A 23,401-nucleotide genomic window follows, 5' to 3' on the forward strand; every position below is an offset into this window, starting at 1 on the left:
GCCTTGGAGAGGGTGCGGAGGAGATTCACCAGAACGGTAAGAGGGGTGATGATGAGGAGCTTCAGTTAATGCGGGGAAGCTGGGGTTATTCGCTGCTCTTGGAGCAGGGAAGGTTGAGGGGAACCAGGATACCTGCTCTGAATCACAATTCCTTGATTCCTGCTACAAAGTCTGAGGGCTGGGTGAGCACAGAGGCAGGCTCAGCTGTGCTGCCCTCATGGTTCAATAGCTGCATAACGCTCACTGCCCAGGCCCCAGTACCCCAACAAGGGTCCGCACTGATGGAAGTCCAGTGACAGTCAATGCTTTTGGAATGAGCGCAGGAGAAGAATTTTTAAGAAAGAGGTTGAACCACGCAGAGAAGAGGGTGAATGAAAGGCCCAGATGGCAGGAGCCTTCAACAGATCCAGACAGTTTTCTGCAGCATTTCTGACATCCACTGATGCACAAAGTTGCTCCGTTCCATGATGCCAGAACGAAGAGATAGCAAATTCGCAGTACGCTGTGTTCCTCTTCAAAGCAATCCACTGCGTGTGATCTACCGAGTGCTCCAATGAAGCTCATTGAACCATGTCCGAATCTGAAACCTTCCCTTCGCTCCATCAAAGAGCCTGTGATTTCACACATACCTCCCCGAAAAAAAATGGCATCACACGGACACCATCACTGAAAGCGCAAGCAGGGGGTTAGAATCAGGGAACGGTTATAGCGTAGGCATTCGGTCCATCAGGTCCATGCTGGCCCACTGCGAGACAAACTCAGTTAGCTCCTCCCCTCCCCCCACCCCCCACTCCATCTTTTCCCCAACAGCCTGACAAATTTTTCTCTTCAGATAATTATACAACTGCCTTTTGCAAGACACGATTGAATCTGCTTCTGAGGCAGCGCATTCCAGGTCACAGAATCACACAGTACAGAGGAGGCCCTTCAGCCCATCGAGTCTGCACCGACACGTGAGAACAAAACCCGACCACCAGAACCAGATCCCAACCACTCGCTCTGTAAACAGGTTTCTGCTCATGGTCCTTTTGCTGATCATTCTAAATCGATGTCCCCTGGTTCTCGAACTTTCTGCCTATGGGAGAGATTTCTCCCTGCCTACGTTGTCCAGAGTCCCCAGGTGTTGGATACCTTAGTGCAAGAGATACTTCGGCACGACCTGGTTCCCTTTGCTGCTGAGTCTGGACGTTGATTTACTGGAGGCTGGGTCAGCTACCATCAGCAGAAAGGTTGGTGTTTGCCACCAGTAACTGGCCTAAGCGTCGGTGATCTGGCAAACCCCAATGCACAAAGACCTCAGCTGGCAGGGGTGCAGGAGTGTGCCATACCGCACCTCAGCTCCTACAGGCAACGGTCACCATGGTGGCCCCATGGGCCATCGACCTGGTCAGGAGGAAACCACTCTTGTTCCTCCGGCCTGGGTATTCTGCTGCGGGGAGGCAACTTCACCGTCTCCCAGGTTAAGGAGGTGGTGGGCGGGCGTCTCCTCGTAGCAGACGTAATGTACAAGAATGCTCCGCTCCGGTTAATTAACGTGTACGCCCCGGCACAAAACAGCGAGCGGCTGGTGGTCCTTCAGCAGCTCCCACTGCTGCTGGCGACCTCCAAGCCAGTCATTCTGGGCGGTGACTTCAACTGCATCATCGATGCGGCTGGACGATCCGGCAGGGCCGACAGCAGATTGGACGCTACGTCCAGATCCCTGATGGAAACAGTAGAGGATGCCAAGCTGCACGACGTCTTCAGCAACCCTGCAGACGGAGCGCAGCGTAGATACACCTGGTCGCGGCCAGACAGGTCCATCCATTCCAGGATAGACATCCTGTTTGTGTCCCGTGCGTTTACAGTCAGATCCACCGATGTTCTTCTCTGACCACTGCCTCCTACTGGCTGACTGTCACTTACAGGAAGACCAGAGGGTTGGCAGGGGGACATGGAAGCTGAACGTGCAACTGCTGACCCCAGGGAACATTGAGGAACTCAAGAGGGATTACAAAGGTTGGGGAACCGTGAAACCCCTCTTTGAGTCCCTGACACACTGGTGGGAAGCGATCAAGGAGAACATCAAGAGGTTTTTCATCCTCAAAGCTGTCCAGAAGACTAGAAAGGAACAGAGGGAAATGTTCCGACTACAGAAAAACATGCAGAATCTGCTCCGGCTGCAGTCGATGGGGGTCGATGTCAAGGAGGAACTCCAAGAGGTGAAGAGCCAGCAAGCCTCGCGCTTTGCCTAAGAGGCCTCCAAGATCATCTTCCGGTCCAGAGTCTGCTCCGTGGAGCAGGATGAGACGTGCTCACGTTTCTTCTTCCAAAAGGTACACAGAGAGAGTCTGTGATCAGCAGCCTGAAGGAAGAAGACGGCTCAGTAAAGTCATCGCAGTCCGACACCTTGAGGATCAGCAAATCCTTTTATGACGGATTATATGACATGAAGCCCACAGACAGCACGGCCTCCCAGTCCTTCCTGTCCTCTATCACGGAGAGGTCTTAGACGACAGTACACGGGAGAGCCTGGACAAACCGCTAACTCCTGATGAACTGACTAAGGCCCTTGAGTCCTTCGAGAAGAGTAAGACTCCCGGAAGCGACGGCTTGCCGGCGGAGTTGTATTCGGCTCTGTGGGACTTGATCGGCCCAGACCTGCTAGGAGTGTACGAGAGTATGCTCCTGGCCGGCAGCATGTCAGAATCCATGAGGAAAGGCATCATCACCCTCATCTACAAGCACAAGGGGGGAAGGGAGGAAATTAGAAATTGGCGACCCATTTCACTGTTGCATGTGGACTATAAGATTCTGTCCAAGGTCATCGCCAATTGGGTCAGGTCTGCTCTGGAGTTGGTGATTCACCCTGATCAGACCTGTGCTGTGCTGGGCAGGAAGATCTCTGACAGCCTCGCGCTGCTCAGTGATACGATTGCCTATGTACAGGACAGGGGTGTGGACACCTGCCTCATCAGCTTGGATCAGGAGAAGGTCTTTGGCAGAATATCACACACCTACATGGTCGATGTGCTCTCCAAAATGGGGTTTGGGAATGGAATCTGCAACTGGATCCAACTGCTCTACACTAACATCAGTAGCACAGTCTCAATCAATGGGTGGGAATCAGATAGCTTTTCAATTAAATCTGGAATCAGGCAGGGCTGCCCCCTTCCCCGTCCTGTTTGTGTGTTGCATAGAACCCTTTGCTGAGTCCATCAGGAAGGATCTGGGCATAAGAGGAGTGACGATCCCAGGCAGTGGAGGCACTCAGGTCAAAGTCTCCCTGTCCATGGACGATGTCACCATCTTCTGCTCGGATCTGCTGTTGGTGCGCAGACTGATCCACATCTGAAGGTGCTGGGGAGATGGTTCGGAGGGACCGGGGCATGCGTTAGAAACTGGAAGGAGCGAGTGTCTATAGTGAAAAGAAAACTGGGCATGTGGGAGCGACGCTCCCTCTCCATTGTGGGTAAGAACCTGGTCATCAGGTGTGAGGCACTCTCGCTGTTGCTGTACGTGGTGCAGGTCTGGCCCATTCCACACTCCTGCGCGATGGTGATCACCCGAGCCATCTTTCGCTTTATCTGGAGGTCGAAAATGGATCATGTCCACAGGGACGCGATGTACAAACCTCTAGATAAAGGGGGAAAAAACGTGCCCAACATCGCCCTCATACTGATGGCCACCTTTGTGTGTGGCTGCATCAAGCTGTGTGTAGACCCTCGGTACGCAAACACCAAGTGTCACTACGTGCTGAGGTTCTACCTGTCCCCGGTGTTGCGAAGGATGGGTCTGGCCACGCTGCCGCGGAACGCTCCAAGTAGTTGGACCGTGCTGTACCACCTGTCCCTCGTGGGAAAATTTATGCAGAGAAACACCTTTGACCACAAGTCCATCAGGCAGTAGTCGGCACGTAACGTCTTAGAGGCCCTGAGGGAAAAGGAGAAGGTGGATCCTGTGGGATGGTTCCCCGAGCAGACTGTCAAAGTCATTTGGCAGAATGCCTCATCGCCAGAACTTTCCAACAAGCACCAAGACGTAGCTTGGCTGGTCACCACCACAAGAAAGGTCCTCCCCATCAGATCCTTCCTACACGTCAGGAGTCTCACCCCCTCCGCACGTTGCCCTCGAGGTGGCTGTGGTGGGGATGAGACCGTTGTTCACCTCCTTGTGGATTGTGCCTTTGCAAAGAAGGTCTGGAAAGAGATGCAGTGGTTTCTGTCGAGGTTCATCCCGAGCGGTTCTGTGACACAGGACTCTGTGCTCTACGGGCTGTTCCCAGGGACACACACCGAGACAAACATCAACTGCAGCTGGAGGATCATCAACTCAGTGAAAGACGCGCTTTGGTCTGCCCGAAACTTGTTGGTCTTCCAGCGCAAAGAATTGTCCCCGACCGAGTGTTGCAGACTGGCACATTCCAAGGTCCAGGACTAGGTGCTGAGGGACGCACTAAAGCTTGGGGCAGCCACTGCAAAGGCGCAATGGGGAAGGGTCGCTGTCTAAAACCTTTCTGCCGTAGTGCACCGAGGGACTGGGAAAGGTTTAGACCCCTCGGGCTGTACGACTAACAATGAACGTATGTAGTGAACACTAAATGTATAATAATTGTATTGAAGTACCTCAGAGTGCAACATGATCTATGTCGATAAGATGACATAGATAACATTACACTGTTTGTAATGACCATGTTAAAATGCCGGTAATGTTCATTGTATTGAAGCCCTCATGATCATTGTGGAAAAGTTGAATATGATTGCACTTTTAGTGATGGACATTTAGAAATGTTTTGTAGTGTTCTTTCAGATATTTTATGAATAAAGTATATTATTCCCCCCAGAATATACCGGTGTTATTGTGTAAGGAACAGGGTGGTGATGAGGTCTTGCTGGCTGTGGGAATGGAATGTGAGAGATTGTAGCTCAGAATGCTGTTATCCTCCATCTCTCCAGTGCATGGAGCCAGGAGCTGTGTGTGATGACAGACAAGCAGAGCCTGCAGCTGCTCCAGATAACACAGGAACTCTGAGGGCACGAGAAACAGCGTTGGCAGGTGGACAAACCACCCTGCAAGTATCAAGATTTGTAAAGGTGCTGTGCAGTGAAATGCGCTCACTGTACAGGAAATGTGACAGCTAATATGCACACAGCAAGCTCCCACAAACAGCAACACAATGATGACCAGACACACTGCTTTCCAGTGTTGATGGTTGAGGCTGTGGGCTGCATTGGAGTTCTGTAATTGAGAGGTTTGGGACAAATCAGTGTTACTGTAAGGAGGGCGGTGAATGTCAGGGAGTGTTACTGTGGGGAGTGTGGGGTATATCGGGGTGTGTTACTGTGGGGAGTGTGGGGAGTGTTACTGTGGGGAGTGTGGGGTGTATCGGGGTGTGTTACTGTGGGGAGTGTGGGGTGTATCGGGGTGTGTTACTGTGGGGAGTGTGGGGTATATCGGGGTGTGTTACTGTGGGGTGTGTGGGGTGTATCGGGGTGTGTTACTGTGGGGAGTGTGGAGAGTGTGGGGTGTGTTACTGTGGGGAGTGTGGGGTATATCGGGGTGTGTTACTGTGGGGAGTGTGGGGAGTGTTACTGTGGGGAGTGTGGGGTGTATCGGGGTGTGTTACTGTGGGGAGTGTGGGGTATATCGGGGTGTGTTACTGTGGGGAGTGTGGGGAGTGTTACTGTGGGGTGTGTGGGGTGTATCGGGGTGTGTTACTGTGGGGAGTGTGGGGTATATCGGGGTGTGTTACTGTGGGGAGTGTGGGGAGTGTTACTGTGGGGTGTGTGGGGTGTATCGGGGTGTGTTACTGTGGGGTATATCGGGGTGTGTTACTGTGGGGAGTGTGGGGTGTATCGGGGTGTGTTACTGTGGGGAGTGTGGGATGTATCGGGGTGTGTTACTGTGGGGAGTGTGGGGTGTATCGGGGTGTGTTACTGTGGGGAGTGTGGGGTGTATCGGGGTGTGTTACTGTGGGGAGTGTGGAGAGTGTGGGGTGTGTTACTGTGGGGAGTGTGGAGAGTGTGGGGTGTGTTACTGTGGGGAGTGTGGAGAGTGTGGGGTGTGTTACTGTGGGGAGTGTGGGGTATATCGGGGTGTGTTACTGTGGGGAGTGTGGGGTGTATCGGGGTGTGTTACCGTGCTGAGTGTGGATTCTGAATGAATTGGTTGTGTCTCTGTCAGTTGCAGTGCTGTTGTTTAGAGTTCACCCCCTCGGCACTCAGAAGGCAGGTTAACTCTTTGATATTTTTAAAGCTGCTGCGTGTTAGGTAGTGAGGTTGCCTGGACCTGGGAAGCAGCTCGATTGATACCTTGGCGATACCTGTTGTGAATGCCAGCAGCTGCATGTTTACTAAGATGTCTGAGGCTGATGGAGCAACAGCTTGCATTCCATCTGGAGACAAACATTGGGGCTTGTTATCACCTCCGATGGTGACAGTAACACGGGAGCCAGTGGGAGGGTTTGATGCTTCTATATATACAAGCTGGGCTGTAGACACAATCACACACCTACTGAAAATACCCAGCGATGAACGCAGTCCTCCTCTCCAGCCTCCTTGCTGCCCTCCTCCTGCTGACTGTGTCCTGGGTGCAAACTGCAGGTAGGAATTAGTCTGTTGGATGTTAGCTGCCTTGTCCTCAGCTGCCCACCCTCTTCCTATCTCCCTCCTCCAGCCCTTACAACCCTCCGAGATCTCTGCGCTCCTCCAATTCTGGCCTCTTGACCATCCCCCGATTCCCATCGCTCCACCACTGGCGGCCGTGCCTTCAACTGCCCAGGGCCCTGAGCTCTGGAATTCCCTCCCTAAACCTCTCCGTCTCCCTCTCTCCTCCTTGAAGATGCTCCTTAAAACCGACCTCTTTGACTGAGTTTTTGGTCACCTGTCTCTAATCTCTCCTTATGTAGTCACACTCTCTCTCTCTACCTCACACACACTCTCTCTTTCTCTGTCTTTCTCTCTCCGCTTCTCACTCTCTCTCTCTCTCTCCCAGCCTTTCACACACTCCCTGCCTGCTGCTCTCTTGCTCTCTCTCTCTCTCTGTGCCTCACACATTTCCCTTTTAATACCCCTCACTCTCAGTGTCTCTCTCATAGGCTCTCTCTGCCTGTTTTATTCTCTGCCCCTCACACACTCACTGTCTCTCCCCGCCTCCTCCCCCTCTCTCTCCCTGCCTTTCTCCCTGCCTCTCACTCTCTCCGCCTCACACTCTGCCTCTCACACCCTCTCTCTGCCTCTCACTCTCTCACTCTGCCTCACGTGACCTCTCTCTCTCTCCCTGCCTCCCTCCCTGTCCCTGCCTCACTCTCTCCAACTCAATCTCGCTACCTCTCTCTCTGCCTCTCATTCTCTCTCTCTCTCTGCCTCTCATTCTCTCTCTCTGTGCCTCTCACCCTCACTGCCTCTCACTGTCTCACTCTGCCTCGCATGACCTCTCTCTCTCTCTCTCTCCCTGCCTCCCTCCCTCCCTCCCTGTCCCTGCCTCACTCTCTCCAACTCAATCTCTCTACCTCTCTCTCTGCCTCTCACACTCTCATTTTGCCTCTCACTCTCTCTCTCTGCCTCTCACACTCTCTCTCTGCCTCTCACTCTCTCTCTGCCTCTCACACTCTCTCTCTCTGCCTCTCACTCTCTCTCTCTCTGCTTCTCACTCTCCCTGCCTCTCACTCTCTCTCTCTCTGCTTCTCACTCTCCCTGCCTCTCACTCTCTCTCTCTGCCTCTCACTCTCTCTCTCTGCCTCTCACTCTCTCTCTGCTTCTCACTCTCCCTGCCTCTCACTCTCTTTCTCTGCCTCTCTCTCTCTCTGCCTCTCACTCTCTCTCTCTCTGCCTCTCACTCTCTCTCTGCCTCTCACTCTCTCTCTCTGCCTCTCACTCTCTCTCTGCCTCTCACACTCTCTCTCTCTCTGCCTCTCACTCTCTCTCTGCCTCGCTCTCTCCCTTCCTTCCCCCCCTCTCTCTCTCTCCCTGCCTCCCCTTTCTCTCCCTGCCTTTCTCCCTCTCTCCGCCTCTCACTCTCTCTCTGCCTCGCTCTCTCCCTTCCTTCCCCCCCTCTCTCTCTCTCCCTGCCTCCCCTTTCTCTCCCTGCCTTTCTCCCTCTCTCCGCCTCTCACTCTCTCCACCCCTCTCTCTGCCTATTACTCTCTCTCTCTGCCTCTCACACTCTCTCTCACTCTCTCTCTGCCTCTCACACTCGCTCGCTGACTCTCTCACTGTCTCTCTCTCTCTCTCTGACTCTCTCTTGCACATGCTGAAGACCAGTTGTACAGTTCCCAGCATTTACAGTTTCTGATTGTGACTGACGAATATTTGGTGCTCTTTCAGCTGCAGAGAGTTTATGGATGACTTCAGAGGGAACAGAATTGCAAATCGGAGAGAGTTTCTGTGACTGCTATAGTGAGTATTCTTCTCACTGGCTCTCACCTGGTAACCGGTCACAGTAAATATTTTGGGTTGGAGGCTGGGGGCAGAGTGGGGTGAGGGGTGCTGAGCTATACAGGGGATAGTGACTGAACTGATCGATCGAGTTGGAGCTGGGCTGCGAGAATTGGGAGTGGGCGGGGGAGAAAATCACCAGCAGCAGCTGTTCCCGGAAGGTGAGTCAGAGGCGCCTTTAATATTACGGTGAAGGCCCACAGGGCGACAGAGTGAGCACCAGGAGGCGAGACTCGAGGCATTGCCCCTATGGAGTTGGCACGCAGTAATCGCAGAATCACATCAAAGTAAGTGTAGCTCCCCAGGAGGGGAAGGACAAGGGGTCCTGGGGATAAAGGGTTGGTAGGGTTGATAGTTGGGCCTATCCTCATTGGAGTTTCAGAGAATGTGAGGTCATCTTATTGAAACATATAAGATTCTGAGGGGGGCTCGACAGGGGCGGGGAGGGGGATGCTGAGAGGATGTTTCCCCTCATGGGGGAATCTAGAGCGAGGGGGACACAGTTTCAGAATAAGGGGTCCCCATTTAAGACGGAGATGAGGAGGATTTTCTTCTCTCAGAGAGCTGTTCGTCTTTGGAATTCTCTTCCCCAGACAGCAGTGGGGGCTGGGTCACTGAATAGATTCAAGGCTGAGTTTTGGGTTGACAAGGGAGTTAAGGGTTATGGGGGACAGGAAAGCAGAGTTGAGGTCACAGTCAGACCAGCCGACATGTGGAGTGGCAGAGCAGGTTGGGCGGGGGCTGAATGGCCTCCTCCTGTTTTCCCCTGAGCGTGAGTGGCAGAGCGGTCCCCACTGTCCAGTCAGAGCCACATTCAGGACCCCTCTGCCTGAGTGTTTGTCCGTCGCTGCTCTCTGACCCACGCGTGAGACACTCACAGGATGAAAGCTTCTCCATGAACCGGAACCAGTTTGTAGAGACAGAGTTCTGTGCTGCAAACATGCCCAGGATCCGGGGCAGGGGGGTGGTTGTGGGGGGCAGGGGGGCTGTTGAGGGGGGTGGGTGGTTGTGGGGGGTTGTGGGGATGGTGGATGGGCGTGGTTGTGGGGCGCAGGGGAGGGGAGGTTGTGCATTGCCTAACCCTCTCTATCTGTTTTACAGAATTGTCCAACGGTAAGCTTATATGCAAGAAACCAAAGGGTCTGGCAATCATCAAAACCAAAATAAAGAAATGTATTTGCACTAAGAAAGGTAGGGACTGACAACTGGTGTGTGTATGCGAGTGAGAGAGAGTGACAGAGAGAGATGGAGAGAGAGAGAGCACACGACAGAAACAAAGAGTGAGAGGGAGTGAGAGCGCGTGAAAGAGAGCAAGAGAGACCGAGAGAGATAGAGCAAGAGAGACAGAGAGAGAGACTGAGAGACACAGAGGCAGAGAGAGTCTGAGGGATACAGAGACAGAGAGGGAGAGACCGAGAGGGAGAGATGGAGAGCGAGGGAGAGATGGAGAGCGAGAGGGAGAGATGGAGAGCGAGAGGGAGAGATGGAGAGCGAGGGAGAGATGGAGTGCGAGGGAGAGATGGAGAGCGAGAGCCAGAGACAGAGAGCAACAGAGAGACCTGTTGATGGAGAGATATTCAGAGAGAGAAAGAGACAGGGAGAGACAGACCGAGAGAAAGAGCAAGAGACAGAGAGTGAGAGACAGAGAGCGAGAGAAAGAGATAGAGAGAGAAAGACACTGACTGGTGAGAGAGCATGGGTCCCGTCTCTATCTGATGGGAATGTTGAAAACAGTCTGACATGGTGAGGTAGTTAAATGTGTGAAGAGTGAGTGGGTCACTCAGACCCACACAGACAATGACTGGAACCTGCTGAAGATTAAGCCTGGACACTGCCTGTGACAGGTTCCAGGACTGCAACACCCTGTCTCATGTCATCCACCCCACTGTTCTGGAGGGTGGGTGAGGAGAGTCACGGTGAATTCCTACCAGACAGTCTGGTGTGGGGGAGGCAGTGGTGTAGTGGTGTTGTCGCTGGTCTAGTATTCCAGAGACCTGGGGTAATGTTCTGGGGGATCTGGGTTCAAATCCCACCACAGCAGATGGTGAAATTTGAATTCAGTAAAAATCTAAAATTAAGTCTGATGATAACCGTTGTTGTAAGAACCCCACCTGGTTCACTAATATCCCTTTAGGGAAGGAAATCTGCCATCCTTACCTGGTCTGGCCTACATGTGACTCCAGACCCACAGCAATGTGGTTAACTCTTAAAAATGCCCTCTGAACAAGGGCAGTTAGGGATGGGTAATAAATTCTGGCCCGGCCAGCAACACCCACATCCCATGAATGAATGAATAAAAAAAAGGCTCCTGAGGCAGGACATCTGAAAGCATTTCCCACACAACCAACTACTCTGCAGTCACAGCCGCTGGGGTTTCATTCGCAAATACAAGCGGGTGGTTTGGGCATAGCGAGAACTCACCACCTGGCTTCAAATAGTGTGTGAGGGTCACAAAGACCCATCCCCACCAGTGCAACAGGCAGATGAGAAAAACCAGCACGCAGTAAGGTTGCCAACTGTGATTAAACGTATTCCTGGAGGTTTCATCACTTGACCTGCCCCCATGCCCCAGCTGTTGGTCAGCCAACACGTCCATCTTTGTGACATCCTGACTTCCTGCACCAATTGGGAAGCAAAAAGACTCATTCCCCAATTGGATGATGTCATCAGGATGATGCTTTTCCCAGTTTCAATATTTCTATTTTTGGTAAAGAGAAATCTTTACCAAATTGGATGGTTCTTTCAAAGAACCAGCACAGACATGATGGGCTGAATGGCCTCAGTGCTGTGCGGTTTTAAAAAAAACGTGGAGAAAATGTATACAAATGCCCGCGTTTAAAACTAAAGGATTTAAACGTGAAAGTCGAGAGTTGGATGAACAGTAAAAACCTCAAAATGCCTCTTATCAATAGGAAAGAAACAAAAGCTCAGGCGATGTCCAAACCCCCGATTGACAGGGCCACTGGGATGACGGTGATTGAAGACCAGTGTGAAAGACTCTTCTTGCTGATGCCAAACTGCTGCAATTTGCTCCAACTGTGGGATCCTCCTGTGCAGTCGCTGCCTGACCTTGTGACCAGCCACCCCCTCGCCAGCGACACATTATAACAGCCGCCCCTCCTCTCCCTCGACTAACGCTTTACATTTTAGCTCATGGCTCCACTGCAGCTTTTTAATCCTCTTCTTCATCAAAACACTGTTGATTGATGTGAAGGCTGTCAGGGGAACACCCTGCTCCCATCAAACACTCCCAGGACAGGTACAGCATGGAGTTAGATACAGAGTAAAGCTCCCTCTACACTGTCCCCATCAAACACTCCCAGGGCAGGTACAGCACGGGGTTAGATACGGAGTAAAGCTCCCTCTACACTGTCCCCATCAAACACTCCCAGGACAGGTACAGCACGGGGTTAGATACAGAGTAAAGCTCCCTCTACACTGTCCCCATCAAACACTCCCAGACAGGTACAGCACGGAGTTAGATACAGAGTAAAGCTCCCTCTACACTGTCCCCATCAAACACTCCCAGGGCAGGTACAGCACGGGGTTAGATACAGAGTAAAGCTCCCTCTACACTGTCCCCATCAAACACTCCCAGGACAGGTACAGCACGGGGTTAGATACAGAGTAAAGCTATAGTCCTTTTGCATTGTTCATACTATTTGAGTGACACTGCTATTAATGTCACATTAAGCCCAGACACACTCATCTTGGCAGCCAGAGTGAATTTATACACCATCAGGTTGCACACGCTGCTGCTGGAACCTGATGACCCACCTTGTAAATAAATAAATAAATAGCACCATAGACAGGGAGTGACATGGTGATACCACGTGATACTCTGCCTTTCCCTTGCTGCCCAGGTGACAGTTCTCCTGTTAGTCACGGTGTTGAGGTATTGCTCCTTTCTGACAAACCTGCTGAGATCTAAACTGTAACAGATCTACAATAAACCGCTTCATTCCCGAAACAGACTTGTGCTGACCTTCCTGTCAGATCGCCTCTACCCCTGAGAAGGGCAGGTTCAGAGTACCGTGTGCAGTTCTGGTCGCCATATTATAAAAGGGATATAGAGGCACTGGAGAGGGCGCAGAGAGGATTGACAAGGAAAATATCAGAGCTGTGTGGGTATACAGAATTGACAGGCTGGGTCTCTTTTCTCTTGATAAAAGAAGGCTGAGGGATGTCTTGACCAAGATCTTCAAAATGATGAAAGGTTTAGATCGAGTGGATCCAGAGAGGATGTTTCCTCCTGTGGGGGAAGAGCAGAACTAGAGGTCCACATAATATAAGAGAGTCACCAAGAAATCCAATGGGGAATTCAGGAGGAACTTCTTTACCCAGGGAGTGGGGAGAATGTGGCACTTGCTCCCACAGGGAGTGGTTGAGGCGAATCATGTAGAGACCTTTCAGGGGAAGCTGGATAAACACACGCTGTTAGGGTGAGATGAGGAAAGATGGGAGGAGGCTTGAGTGGATCAGAATCACCAGCAGGGACTGATCGGGCTGACTGACCTGTTTCTCTGCCTCTATCCTGACTAAGCTGAGATCCGGCAGGAGTCGAGGAGTCCGGACTTCCACAGTAAGAGCGTGTCGGACTGGGGATTAGGGGCTTGAGAGAGCTGAGAGGGTGTGCAGGAAGCTGGGTACTCATTAAACACCGAGAGACAGTTTTCACACACGCTCACACTCACCTTTCAAATACTCGTGATGCTGACGTGCGTTTGCAAACAAGGGACATTCAAACAAGGAGTTAGGATCCATTAATCCACCTGAGTAGGAATGAGTGCGCACAGTCTGCGGGGAGTCTGTACAATCATTTATTGATAAATATGTTATCTGAGCTTGCGTTACTGTACAGTGCCCTTGTGCCACGTGGGAGTGGTGACTGGGGGCCAGGCAGGGTCATCCTGTAACTCTCGGTGCAGTTTCTTGTGCTTTACCAGGGAGGCAGACGGACAGTAGATGCGGCTCAGCCAGTTCCACAGTCGATGATTGTTGGTCAACACTTCCTAAAGGAGACAAAGCTTTCTTAGCAGCGTCGTGCACTTTAGACAGAGGTTTACATCACATTGTGGTCACTTGGCTCTGCAGCCTCTCCTCTGCTGAAGGTGAATAACAAGCCTTCAAAACATAGCCTGAACCACTGGGCTTCATAGGGAACAATACTGGGGATGTGCAGGAGACAGAGCGGAGGCACTCTGGGGAACAGTGGGATATAGAGAGGGGACACTCTGGAAAACAGTGGGATATAGAGAGGGGACACACTGGGGAACAGTGGGATATAGAGAGGGGGCACTCTGGGGGAAAGGGGGATATTGAGAGGGGGCACTCTGGGGGAAAGGGGGATATCGAGAGGGGACACATTGGGGAACAGAGGGATATAGAGAGGGGACACACTGGGGAACAGGGGGATATAGAGAGGGGACACACTGGGGAACAGGGGGATATAGAGAGGGGACACACTGGGGAACAGGGGGATATAGAGAGGGGACACACTGGGGAACAGGGGGATATAGAGAGAGGACACTCTGGGGAACAGGGGGATATAGAGAGGGGACACACTGGGAAACAGGGGGATATAGAGAGGGGACACACTGGGGAACAGGGGGATATAGAGAGGGGACAGACTGGGGAACAGGGGGATATAGAGAGGGGACAGACTGGGGGACAGTGGGATATAGAGAGGGGACACACTGGGGAACAGGGGGATATAGAGAGGGGACACACTGGGGGACAGGGGGATATAGAGAGGGGACACACTGGGGAACAGAGGGATATAGAGAGGGGACAGATTGGGGGACAGGGGGATATAGAGAGGGGACACACTGGGGAACAGAGGGATATAGAGAGGGGACACACTGGGGAACAGTGGGATATAGAGAGGGGACAGACTGGGGAACAGGGGGATATAGAGAGGGGACACACTGGGGAACAGGGGGATATAGAGAGGGGACACACTGGGGAACAGGGGGATATAGAGAGGGGACACACTGGGGAACAGGGGGATATAGAGAGGGGACAGACTGGGGAACAGGGGGATATAGAGAGGGGACACACTGGGGAACAGGGGGATATAGAGAGGGGACACACTGGGGAACAGGGGGATATAGAGAGGGGTCACACTGGGGAACAGGGGGATATAGAGAGGGGTCACACTGGGGAACAGTGGGATATAGAGAGGGGACACTCGGGGGGGACAGGGGGATATAGAGAGGGGACACACTGGGGGACGGGGATATAGAGAGGGGACACTCTGGGGGACAGGGGGATATAGAGAGGGGACACACTGGGGAACAGCGGGATATTGAGAGGGGACACACTGGGGAACAGGGGGATATAGAGAGGGGACACACTGTGGAACAGGGGGATAGAGATGTTAGAGTGTAGACCCTTTTCTTTGTGGATACTGTGACCTTGCTGGGAGTGAGTAGCTCAGTTTGACCCGGATCAATCGGAATCTATTGATCAGATTTAAATATTACCTCCAGGAAAACAGAAAGGACAAAATGGCCGACAACCATGAGTAGAATATAAATCCTCCAGATGTATGGGATGCAGACAAACTGTGAAAGAATCCGAAAGAGAGAGAGAGAGGGACTGATTAGTAATAGTTCCAGACACCACAGTGCATCAAAGCTGAAATGAAGGGCTGCCTCGCGCCTAAATGTGGGATTAAGACACATGGTCCACATCCCAACCCATCTTCGACTCAGATCCTGTGTGGAGGCAGCAGATTCCCCGGCTAAGGGAGCGGGATAATCCTCCGGGATTCAATGGCCAGCAGCCCCTGTTGATCAATGGTTGCCAGTGTGGATTGGCTGAGGGCCAGTGGCGATAGCTCCTGCAGTCAAATAGCCTGGCAAGGTCAGGGACCCCCCCCCCACCCCCCTTGGTTTCCTCCGACGCTCTGCCTCTCGAAGGGTTTCTGCGCACGGATGGGGTTTCCACCTGCCGCACCTGGTCTGAGGAATGGCCTGACTGTCCGGGCTCCGCCAGGAATAACACTCAGTTAATGAGGTACCGGAGGGAACCGATAGAACTAAACCCACAGAGCTGCCTCAGGGAGCTGAAGATTTTGAACTTTACAAATAAAGATGGTAAAAATTAAGGAAGACTTGTTCCCCCCCACCCACCAATGTGACTCTGTCACATGAGCAGGGACATGTTAGAAATGAGGTTTAAGCATTTTTATTTTATTTCTAATTAACCGCATCCCTCCCGTGAAGTTCTGCAAACCCTCTCCATTTAAACAACTGCTTTTCTTTTCTTCCAAGTTATATTTTCCCACTCGATATCCCGTCTGCCAAGTTTTTGCCAGCTCGCTTAGCCTGTCGATGTCCCTTTGTAGACTCAACTTACTTTCCTACCGATCTTTGTGTCATCAGCAAACATCGTCAGGCCCACACACCTACTTTCTGAAGTGACGTCACTGTTGTAATGTAGGAAACATGGCAAAAAACCTGCGCACAGCAAGATCCCACAAACAATAACCTGTTTTAGTGATATTGGTTCAGGGATAAATACTGGTCCCGGAATGCCACAGAGAACTCTTCTACTCTTCTTCGATAGTGGCCATGGTATTGTTTATAACCACTGGTGAGGGCAAACGGGGCATCGGTTTAATATTGCACCCGGAAAGCAGCTCCTCTGACAGTGCTGCACTCCCTCAGTACTGACCCTCCGACAATGCGGCACTCCCTCAGTACTGACCCTCCGACAGTGCAGCACTCCCTCAGTACTGACCCTCCGACAGTGCAGCACTCCCTCAGTACTGACCCTCCGACAGTGCAGCACTCCCTCAGTACTGACCCTCCGACAGTGCAGCACTCCCTCAGTACTGACTCTCCGACAGTGCAGCACTCCCTCAGTACTGACCCTCCGACAGTGCTGCACTCCCTCAGCACTGACCCTTTGACAGTGCGGCACTCCCTCAGTACTGACTCTCCGACAGTGCAGCACTCCCTCAGTACTGACCCTCCGACAGTGCGGCACTCCCTCAGTACTGACTCTCCGACAGTGCAGCACTCCCTCAGTACTGACCCTCCGACAGTGCTGCACTCCCTCAGTACTGACCCTCCGACAGTGCAGCACTCCCTCAGTACTGACCCTCCGACAGTGCAGCACTCCCTCAGTACTGACCCTCTGACAGTGCAGCACTCCCTCAGTACTGACCCTCCGACAGTGTGGCACTGCATTGGTAGTGTGTGGTCTGGAGTTTGTTCCCAATTCTCTGGAGTGGACTTTGAACCTATAATCTTCTGATTCAGTTGCCACTCCAGCCTTCAGGGAAGGGGAGAATTTTGAGATGATGGTGTGGGGGGGAGACGGGAAAATATTGATGAATAAAAGACGATCAGAAACTATTCACCTCAAAGAATGCGTCGAGGCTACTGCTTGGAAAGAGCATCAGGAACAAGGTGAAAAGGTAGAGGATGACGAGAACAGCCAGGAACAAATCTGAGGGAAAAAAACCAGGAAAGTGTTTATATCAAACCTCGTCACATCTCCCAGAATCCTCTCAAATGACTTCACACACACACATACACACGCACCCTCCGACAGTGCAGCACTCCCTCAGTACTGACCCTCCGACAGTGCGGCACTCCCTCAGTACTGACCCTCCAACAGTGCGGCACTCCCCCAGTACTGACGCTCTGATAGTGCAGGGCTCCCTCACTACTGACCCCCCGACATCCCCATATCCCCTTTCTGCACCGCCCACCCCCCTCCCCGTCGCGGGGGTACTCACAGTTGGTGGAGATGGGTTTGCGGAATGGTTTCCCCATGGAGAAGACAAAGGCGATGGTGATGTACTGGAAAACGGACACAAAGAAGACTGTGGTGTTGACGTAGTTGCTGATTTTCCACTGCATGTTGAAGAGAATCCCACTGCTGTTCCAGCTGTGTCTGGATGGCATTCCGTAAAAGGTGTTGTTGGAAGAGCAGGCCCTGTCGGGAGAGGGAGCTCCGTCACGGCTTTCTAATAGAAAACCTTTCCCTGGCTGGCGTCGCGTGCCCAAGCGTTGTAGAGCGAGCGCCGCTGAACCGAAAGGCTGAGATGTGGTGGGCGGCCCAGCGTCTGGTCCGTGGGTCACAGGCCTGAGCTCCATCCCGGAGGGAATGTCGCCCCCGCCGAAGAAATCCGAGGCTCCCAGATTGTGCCTCGTGCAGGTGGAGCAGATCCCCCCCCAAGGCCTTCCACCAAGCACTATCCACCGGCCCCCGGCAAAGGGCAGGTTAACCACCCACATCCCCGGTTTGTGGGATCTTCGCTGTGCGCACAACAGCGACATCACAATGGCAGCACGCCGGACGCAACAGGCCGGCTGCGATGGGCTTTGGGAAGGCCCTGAGGATGAGATTCCCAACTGCGCCGACCTCTAGTTATTTACCCAAATCTGTCTCACTTGTTATGTCAGCTACAAATCAATCTTTACACCCACTTCTTGTCTGGCAAATCATTCCAAAGATTTCTGATTCTGATTAAAACAGGCCTCTGATTTCTGATTCTGATTAAAACATTCCTCTGATTTCTGATTCTGATTTAAACAGGCCTCTGATTTCTGATTCTGATTAAAACATTCCTCTGATTTCTGATTCTGATTTAAACAGGCCTCTGATTTCTGATTCTGATTTAAACAGGCCTCTGATTTCTGATTCTGATTTAAACAGGCCTCTGATTCTGATTTAAACAGGCCTCTGATTTCTGATTCTGATTTAAACAGGCCTCTGATTTCTGATTCTGATTAAAACAGGCCTCTGATTTCTGATTCTGATTAAAACAGGCCTCTGATTTCTGATTCTGATTTAAACAGGCCTCTGATTTCTGATTAAAACAGGCCTCTGATTTCTGATTCTGATTACTGGTTTTAAATTTATTCCAGTTTGTCTGCCCTCTGTTCCTATTCTACTTTACTTTGCAGTGACTGTCTGAGTCCCCCGATATGCACACCTCGAACACAAGAGCAGGAGTAGGCCATTCGGCCCGTCGAGCCTGCTCTGCTGTTCAATAAGATCATGCCTGATCTGATTGTGGTCTCAACTCCACTTTCCTGCCTGTCTCCCATAACCCTTGACCCTCTTGTCTATTAAAAATCTGTCTAACTCAACCTTGGATATGTTCAATGACCCAGCCTCCACTGTTCTGTGGGGAAGAGAATTCCACAGACTAATGACCCTAAGAGAGAAGAAATTCCTCCCCATCTCCGTCTTAAATGGACGACCCCTTATTTTTAAATTGTGTCCCCTAATTCTGGCCTCTCCCACAAGGGGAAACATCCTCCCAGCATCCACCCTGTCAAACCCCCTCAGGATCTTATGTTTCAATAAGATCCTCTCTCATTCTTCTAAACTCCAATAGATACAGGCCCAGCCTGTCCAACCTTTCCTCATAAGATAACACCCACCCCAGCCCAGATCCTAGTAAGGAGACCAAAACTGTAAACAGTGCTCCAGATGTAATCTCACCAATGCCCTATACAACTGTAGCAAAACTTCCCTATTTTTATATTCCATTCTCCTTACAATAAACAACAACATCCCATTTGCCTTCCTAATCACTTGCTGTACCTGCAGACTAACTTTACCCGATTTACCAGGACACCCAGATCCCTCTGTACTCAGAGTTCTGTGGTATCTCTCCAGTTAAGTAGTATACTACTTTTCTATTCTTCCTCTTTACTTCACAAGTTACTTTCCTACCCATCAGCAAACATCATCATGCCCGTACACACTTGCACCCACGCATGGGTGAGCACACGCAAACACACACATGCAAACACACAAACAGATACGTGCACACACGCATACACAGGAGCATACACACACACTTGCACACACATACATGTGCACACACACACACATGCATACACAGCACATGCACACACCACACACACACACATACATGTGCACACACACACACACACATGTGCACACACACGCAGACATGCATGGGAGTGTGTGTCCAAATGAGCAAGCACAGACCGATGCAGGCGAGGGCGCAGTGCACCTACCGAGCCCCCTGATCCCAGGAATTGTACCAGGGCTGAATCTGAACCAGCAGAAAGCCCATCATTTGGAAGGTGGAGCAGAGAGCGATGTGCATCAGGACGGACAGCAGCAGCTGGGGTGACACTAGGTTGGCGTTGGGTCGCTGTGGCACCAAGTGTTCGTACGCCTTGTTCCGGCTCACTGGGGGGCACAAGAGGACAGCAGTGAGGATGGAGGTAAAGATTCCTCATGAAGACATCAAACCTCATAGTCCAATACTGTCTCCCCCACAGACAACCGTTACAACAGAATAACGAGAGGCCATTCAGCCCATCCTGACCCATGCTAAGAACAGCAACTTGGATCTCAGTTCCCATTTGTCACGTTTTCCCTTACACACAAGAACACACAAAATAGGAGCAGAAGTAGACCATTCGGCCCATCGAGCCTGCTCCACCATTCATTACAATCATGGATGATCTTAGGCTTCAACTCCATTTTCCAGCCTGCTCCCCCTATCCCTTAATTTCCTGAGAGACCAAAAATCTCTCTGTCCCAGTCTTCAATATATTGAATAAACTGCATCTGCAGTTTTTTTGCTTTTATTTTAATATATTCAACAATGGAGCAAGGGAGGAGTCTTTACCAAGGAGGTAGATGCTACCCAGGCCATGGTGATAGACGAGGAAACTCTGTCACCAGAAGGGTACAAAGTTGATAAGGAGGGGAGTGTCAGTACTTAAAGTTGACAAGGCACCGGGACCAGATGAGATGCATCCAAGGATATTGAAGGAAGTGAGAGTGGAAATTGCAGGGGCACTGGCCATAATCTTTCAGTCTTCCCTAGACTCAGCCAGAGGACTGGAGAATTGCAAACATTACGCCCTTGTTCAAAAAACAGTTGTAAGGAGAAGCCCAGCAATTACAGACCAGTCAGTTTAACTTCAGTGGTGGGCGAGATTCTAGAAACAATTATTCGGGATAGTAGTCACATGAAACAATATGATAAGGAAGAGTCAGCATGGATTTCTAAAGGGGAAATCGTGTTTAACTAACTTGCTGGAGTTTTTTGAAGAGGTAACAGAAAAGGTCGATGAGGGTAATGCTGTTGATGTGGTGTCCATGGATTTTGAATAGGCATTTGATACAGTGCCACACAAGAGACTTGTGAGAAAAGTTATTGCTCATGGAATAAGAGGGACAGTAGCAACATGGATACAAATTTGGCTGAAAAATTGGAAGCAGAGAGTAATGGTCAATGGATATTTTTCAGGCTGGAGGAAGGTTTGTAGTGGAGTTCCCTAGGGATCGGTATTGGGACCCTTGCTTTTCCTGCTATATATTAATGATCTAGGTCTTGGTGTGCAGGGGGCAATTTCAAAGTTTGCGGATGATATGAAGCTTGGGAGTGTTGTGAACTGTGAGGAGGATGGTGTGGAACTTCAAGAGGACAGAGACAAGTTGGTGGAGTGGGCAGATAGGTGGCAGATGAAGTTCAATGCGCAGAAGTGTGAGGTGATGCATTTTGGTGGGAAGAACATGGACAGATAATATAAAATAAAGGATGAAATTTTGAAGGGGGTTCAGGAGCAGAAAGACCTGGGTGTATATGTGCATAGATCATTGAAAGTGGTGGGACAAGTGGAGAGAGCAGTTAATAAAGCGTATAGTATCCTGGGCTTTATTAATAGGGACATTGAGTACAAGAGGAAGGAGGTTATGCTGAATTTATATAAGACACTCGTTAGACCTCAGCTAGGATATTGTGTACAGTTCTAGGCACCATATTATAGGAAGGATGTGAACACATTGGAGAGAGTGCAGAAGAGGTTTACAAGAATGGTTCCAGGGATGAGAAACTTCAGCTATGAGGATAGATTAGAGAGGTTGGGTCTGTTCTCCTTGGAGAGAAGGAGGCTAAGAGAAGATTTGATAGAGATGTTCAAAATCATGAGGGGGCTGGACAGAGTAGAGAGGGAGAAACTGTTCCCGCTCGTAAAAGGATCGAGAACGAGGGGGCACAGATTTAAAGTGATTTGCAAAAGAAGCAAATGTGATGGGAGGAAAAACTTTTTCACACAGCGAGTGGTTGGGGTCTGGAATGCACGGCCTGGAAGTGTGGGGGAGGCAGGTTCAATCGAGGCATTCAAGAGGGCACTGGATGATTATTTGAATAGAAACAATGTGCAGGGGTACAGGGAAAAGGCAGGGCAATGGCACTAGTTCATAATGCTCATTTGGAGAGCCCAGTGCAGACACAATGGGCTGAATGGCCTCCTTCTGTGCCATTAAGATTCTGTGAAGCCTCTGGGGTAGAGAATTCCAAAGATTCACAACCCTCTGAGAAAAGTAATTTCTCCCCATCTCAAACCTAAATGATCGGCCCCTTATCCTGAGACTGTGCACCCCCCCCGTGTTTTAGATTCCCCCGACCAGTGGAAACAATCTCTCAGCATCCACCCTGCCAAACCCCTTCAGCATCTTATAGGTTTCAATGAGATCGTCTCTGACTCTTCTAAACTCCGGAGAGTATAGGGCCAATTTTTTTAATCTATTCCTGGGGATGTGGGCGTCACTGGCTAGGCCAGAACTTATTGCCCATCCCTTCTTCAGAGGGACATTGCTGTGGGTCTGGAGTCACATGTAGGGCCAGACTAGGTAAGGACGGCAGATTTCATTCCCTAAAGGACATGAGTGAACCAGATGGGTTTTTTTTTTACAACAATCGGCAATGGTTTTCTGGTCATCATTAGGCTTTTAGTTGCAGATTTTTATTGAATTCAAATTTCACCATCTGCTGTGGTGGGATTTGAAGCTGGGTCCTCAGAGCATTACCCTGGGTTACTAGCCCAGCGACAATACCACTACATTAACCCCCCCCTCAATTTACTCAACCTCTCACCGCAGGACAACCCCCTCACCCCAGGGATTCATTGCCAGGGAAAGTTGGATAAACACATGCGGAAGAAAGGAACAGAAGGATATGGGGATGGGGGGTGAGATGACGGGAGGGTGGGAGGAGGCTGACGTGATGCATAAACACCAGCAGGGGGGCAGATGGGCTGAATGGCCAGTTTCTGTACTGGAAACACTAACTCTCTGCAGCAATTCCTTTCACATCCCATTCCTGGAGGCATTAACAATCAAAATGCTCTCCATTGTGCCCGCTTGACATGAATAGAAAGCATCGTGGGTTAATGAGCTGGTGGTTGCACTGTCCTGCGTTGTATAGTGAGGCTGATATAACTAACTCCACTCCTGCGAGTGAGAATTGTATCGTGTTACGCCAGGAGCGCGTCAGTTACAGTAACTAAGCCAGGTTATCGTGGTTACTGTGGTTATACTGGAGAAAGCGTTGAACAGGAAAATGCCCGCAAGACGAGGGCTGAGGCTGAGGGTCTGAGTCGCAGATTCGACCAAAGCACGTTTTTTTAAAGAAGGACACATCTGCAGCCAATGCAGATGTTCTGGCCCAGCCATCTCCACTCATTAAACATTCAAGTGCTTCAGTGAGGGCTGAGACCTTCTGAAGATCCTGTTAATCTTCAGCTCCGTCTTCTGAGGCCTTCAGCAGGTCTCAGAGCCGCTCATTAGTAAAACTTGTCCAAACTGGTCCTTTAAACCTTAAAGGGGAACTCTGGCGTTACTGGCTCTTACTGGGATTTGAAAATGCTGAACTGGTTTTTCCTTCCGGGTTTCCCAGCTCTCAACTGGCTTGTGCTCTGCTGAGACCTTTCGAAAGAGAGGAAGATTCTCGTTCCCTCCCGATCTCTGTAACCTCCTCCGCCCACTGTGAAATCCCTGAACTCCTCCAGTACCAGCCCAGTGAGCATCCTTCCCGCCCCCGATTCCCATCGCTCCACCATCGGCGGCCGTGTCTTCAGCTGCCTGGGGCCCTGAGCTCTGAAATTCCTTCCCTAAACCTCTCCGTCTCTCTCTCTCTCTCTCTCTTCCTTTAAGGTGTTCCAATCAACAACAACCTTGCATTTACATAG

General features: G+C 51.0%; 1 protein-coding gene across 1 annotated transcript in view; it reads right to left on the minus strand.

Moving 5' to 3' along the window:
- Positions 1 to 13,218: 13,218 nt before the first annotated feature.
- Positions 13,219 to 23,401, minus strand: part of LOC144674283 (polyamine-transporting ATPase 13A3-like) — a 61,410-nt gene continuing 51,227 nt past the window's right edge. Inside the window, exons 26-30 of the mRNA XM_078535708.1 lie at positions 19,430 to 19,607; positions 17,167 to 17,366; positions 16,786 to 16,874; positions 14,900 to 14,980; positions 13,219 to 13,426 (exon numbers count right to left, since the gene is read on the minus strand). Of these exons, the coding sequence (XP_078391834.1) occupies positions 13,265 to 13,426; positions 14,900 to 14,980; positions 16,786 to 16,874; positions 17,167 to 17,366; positions 19,430 to 19,607 (710 nt within the window). The 3' untranslated portion in view covers positions 13,219 to 13,264. The remainder of the gene's footprint in view (positions 13,427 to 14,899; positions 14,981 to 16,785; positions 16,875 to 17,166; positions 17,367 to 19,429; positions 19,608 to 23,401) is intronic.

This window comes from Cetorhinus maximus, unplaced genomic scaffold, assembly GCF_964194155.1.
Source record: "Cetorhinus maximus unplaced genomic scaffold, sCetMax3.hap1.1 HAP1_SCAFFOLD_605, whole genome shotgun sequence".
NCBI lineage: Eukaryota > Metazoa > Chordata > Chondrichthyes > Lamniformes > Cetorhinidae > Cetorhinus > Cetorhinus maximus.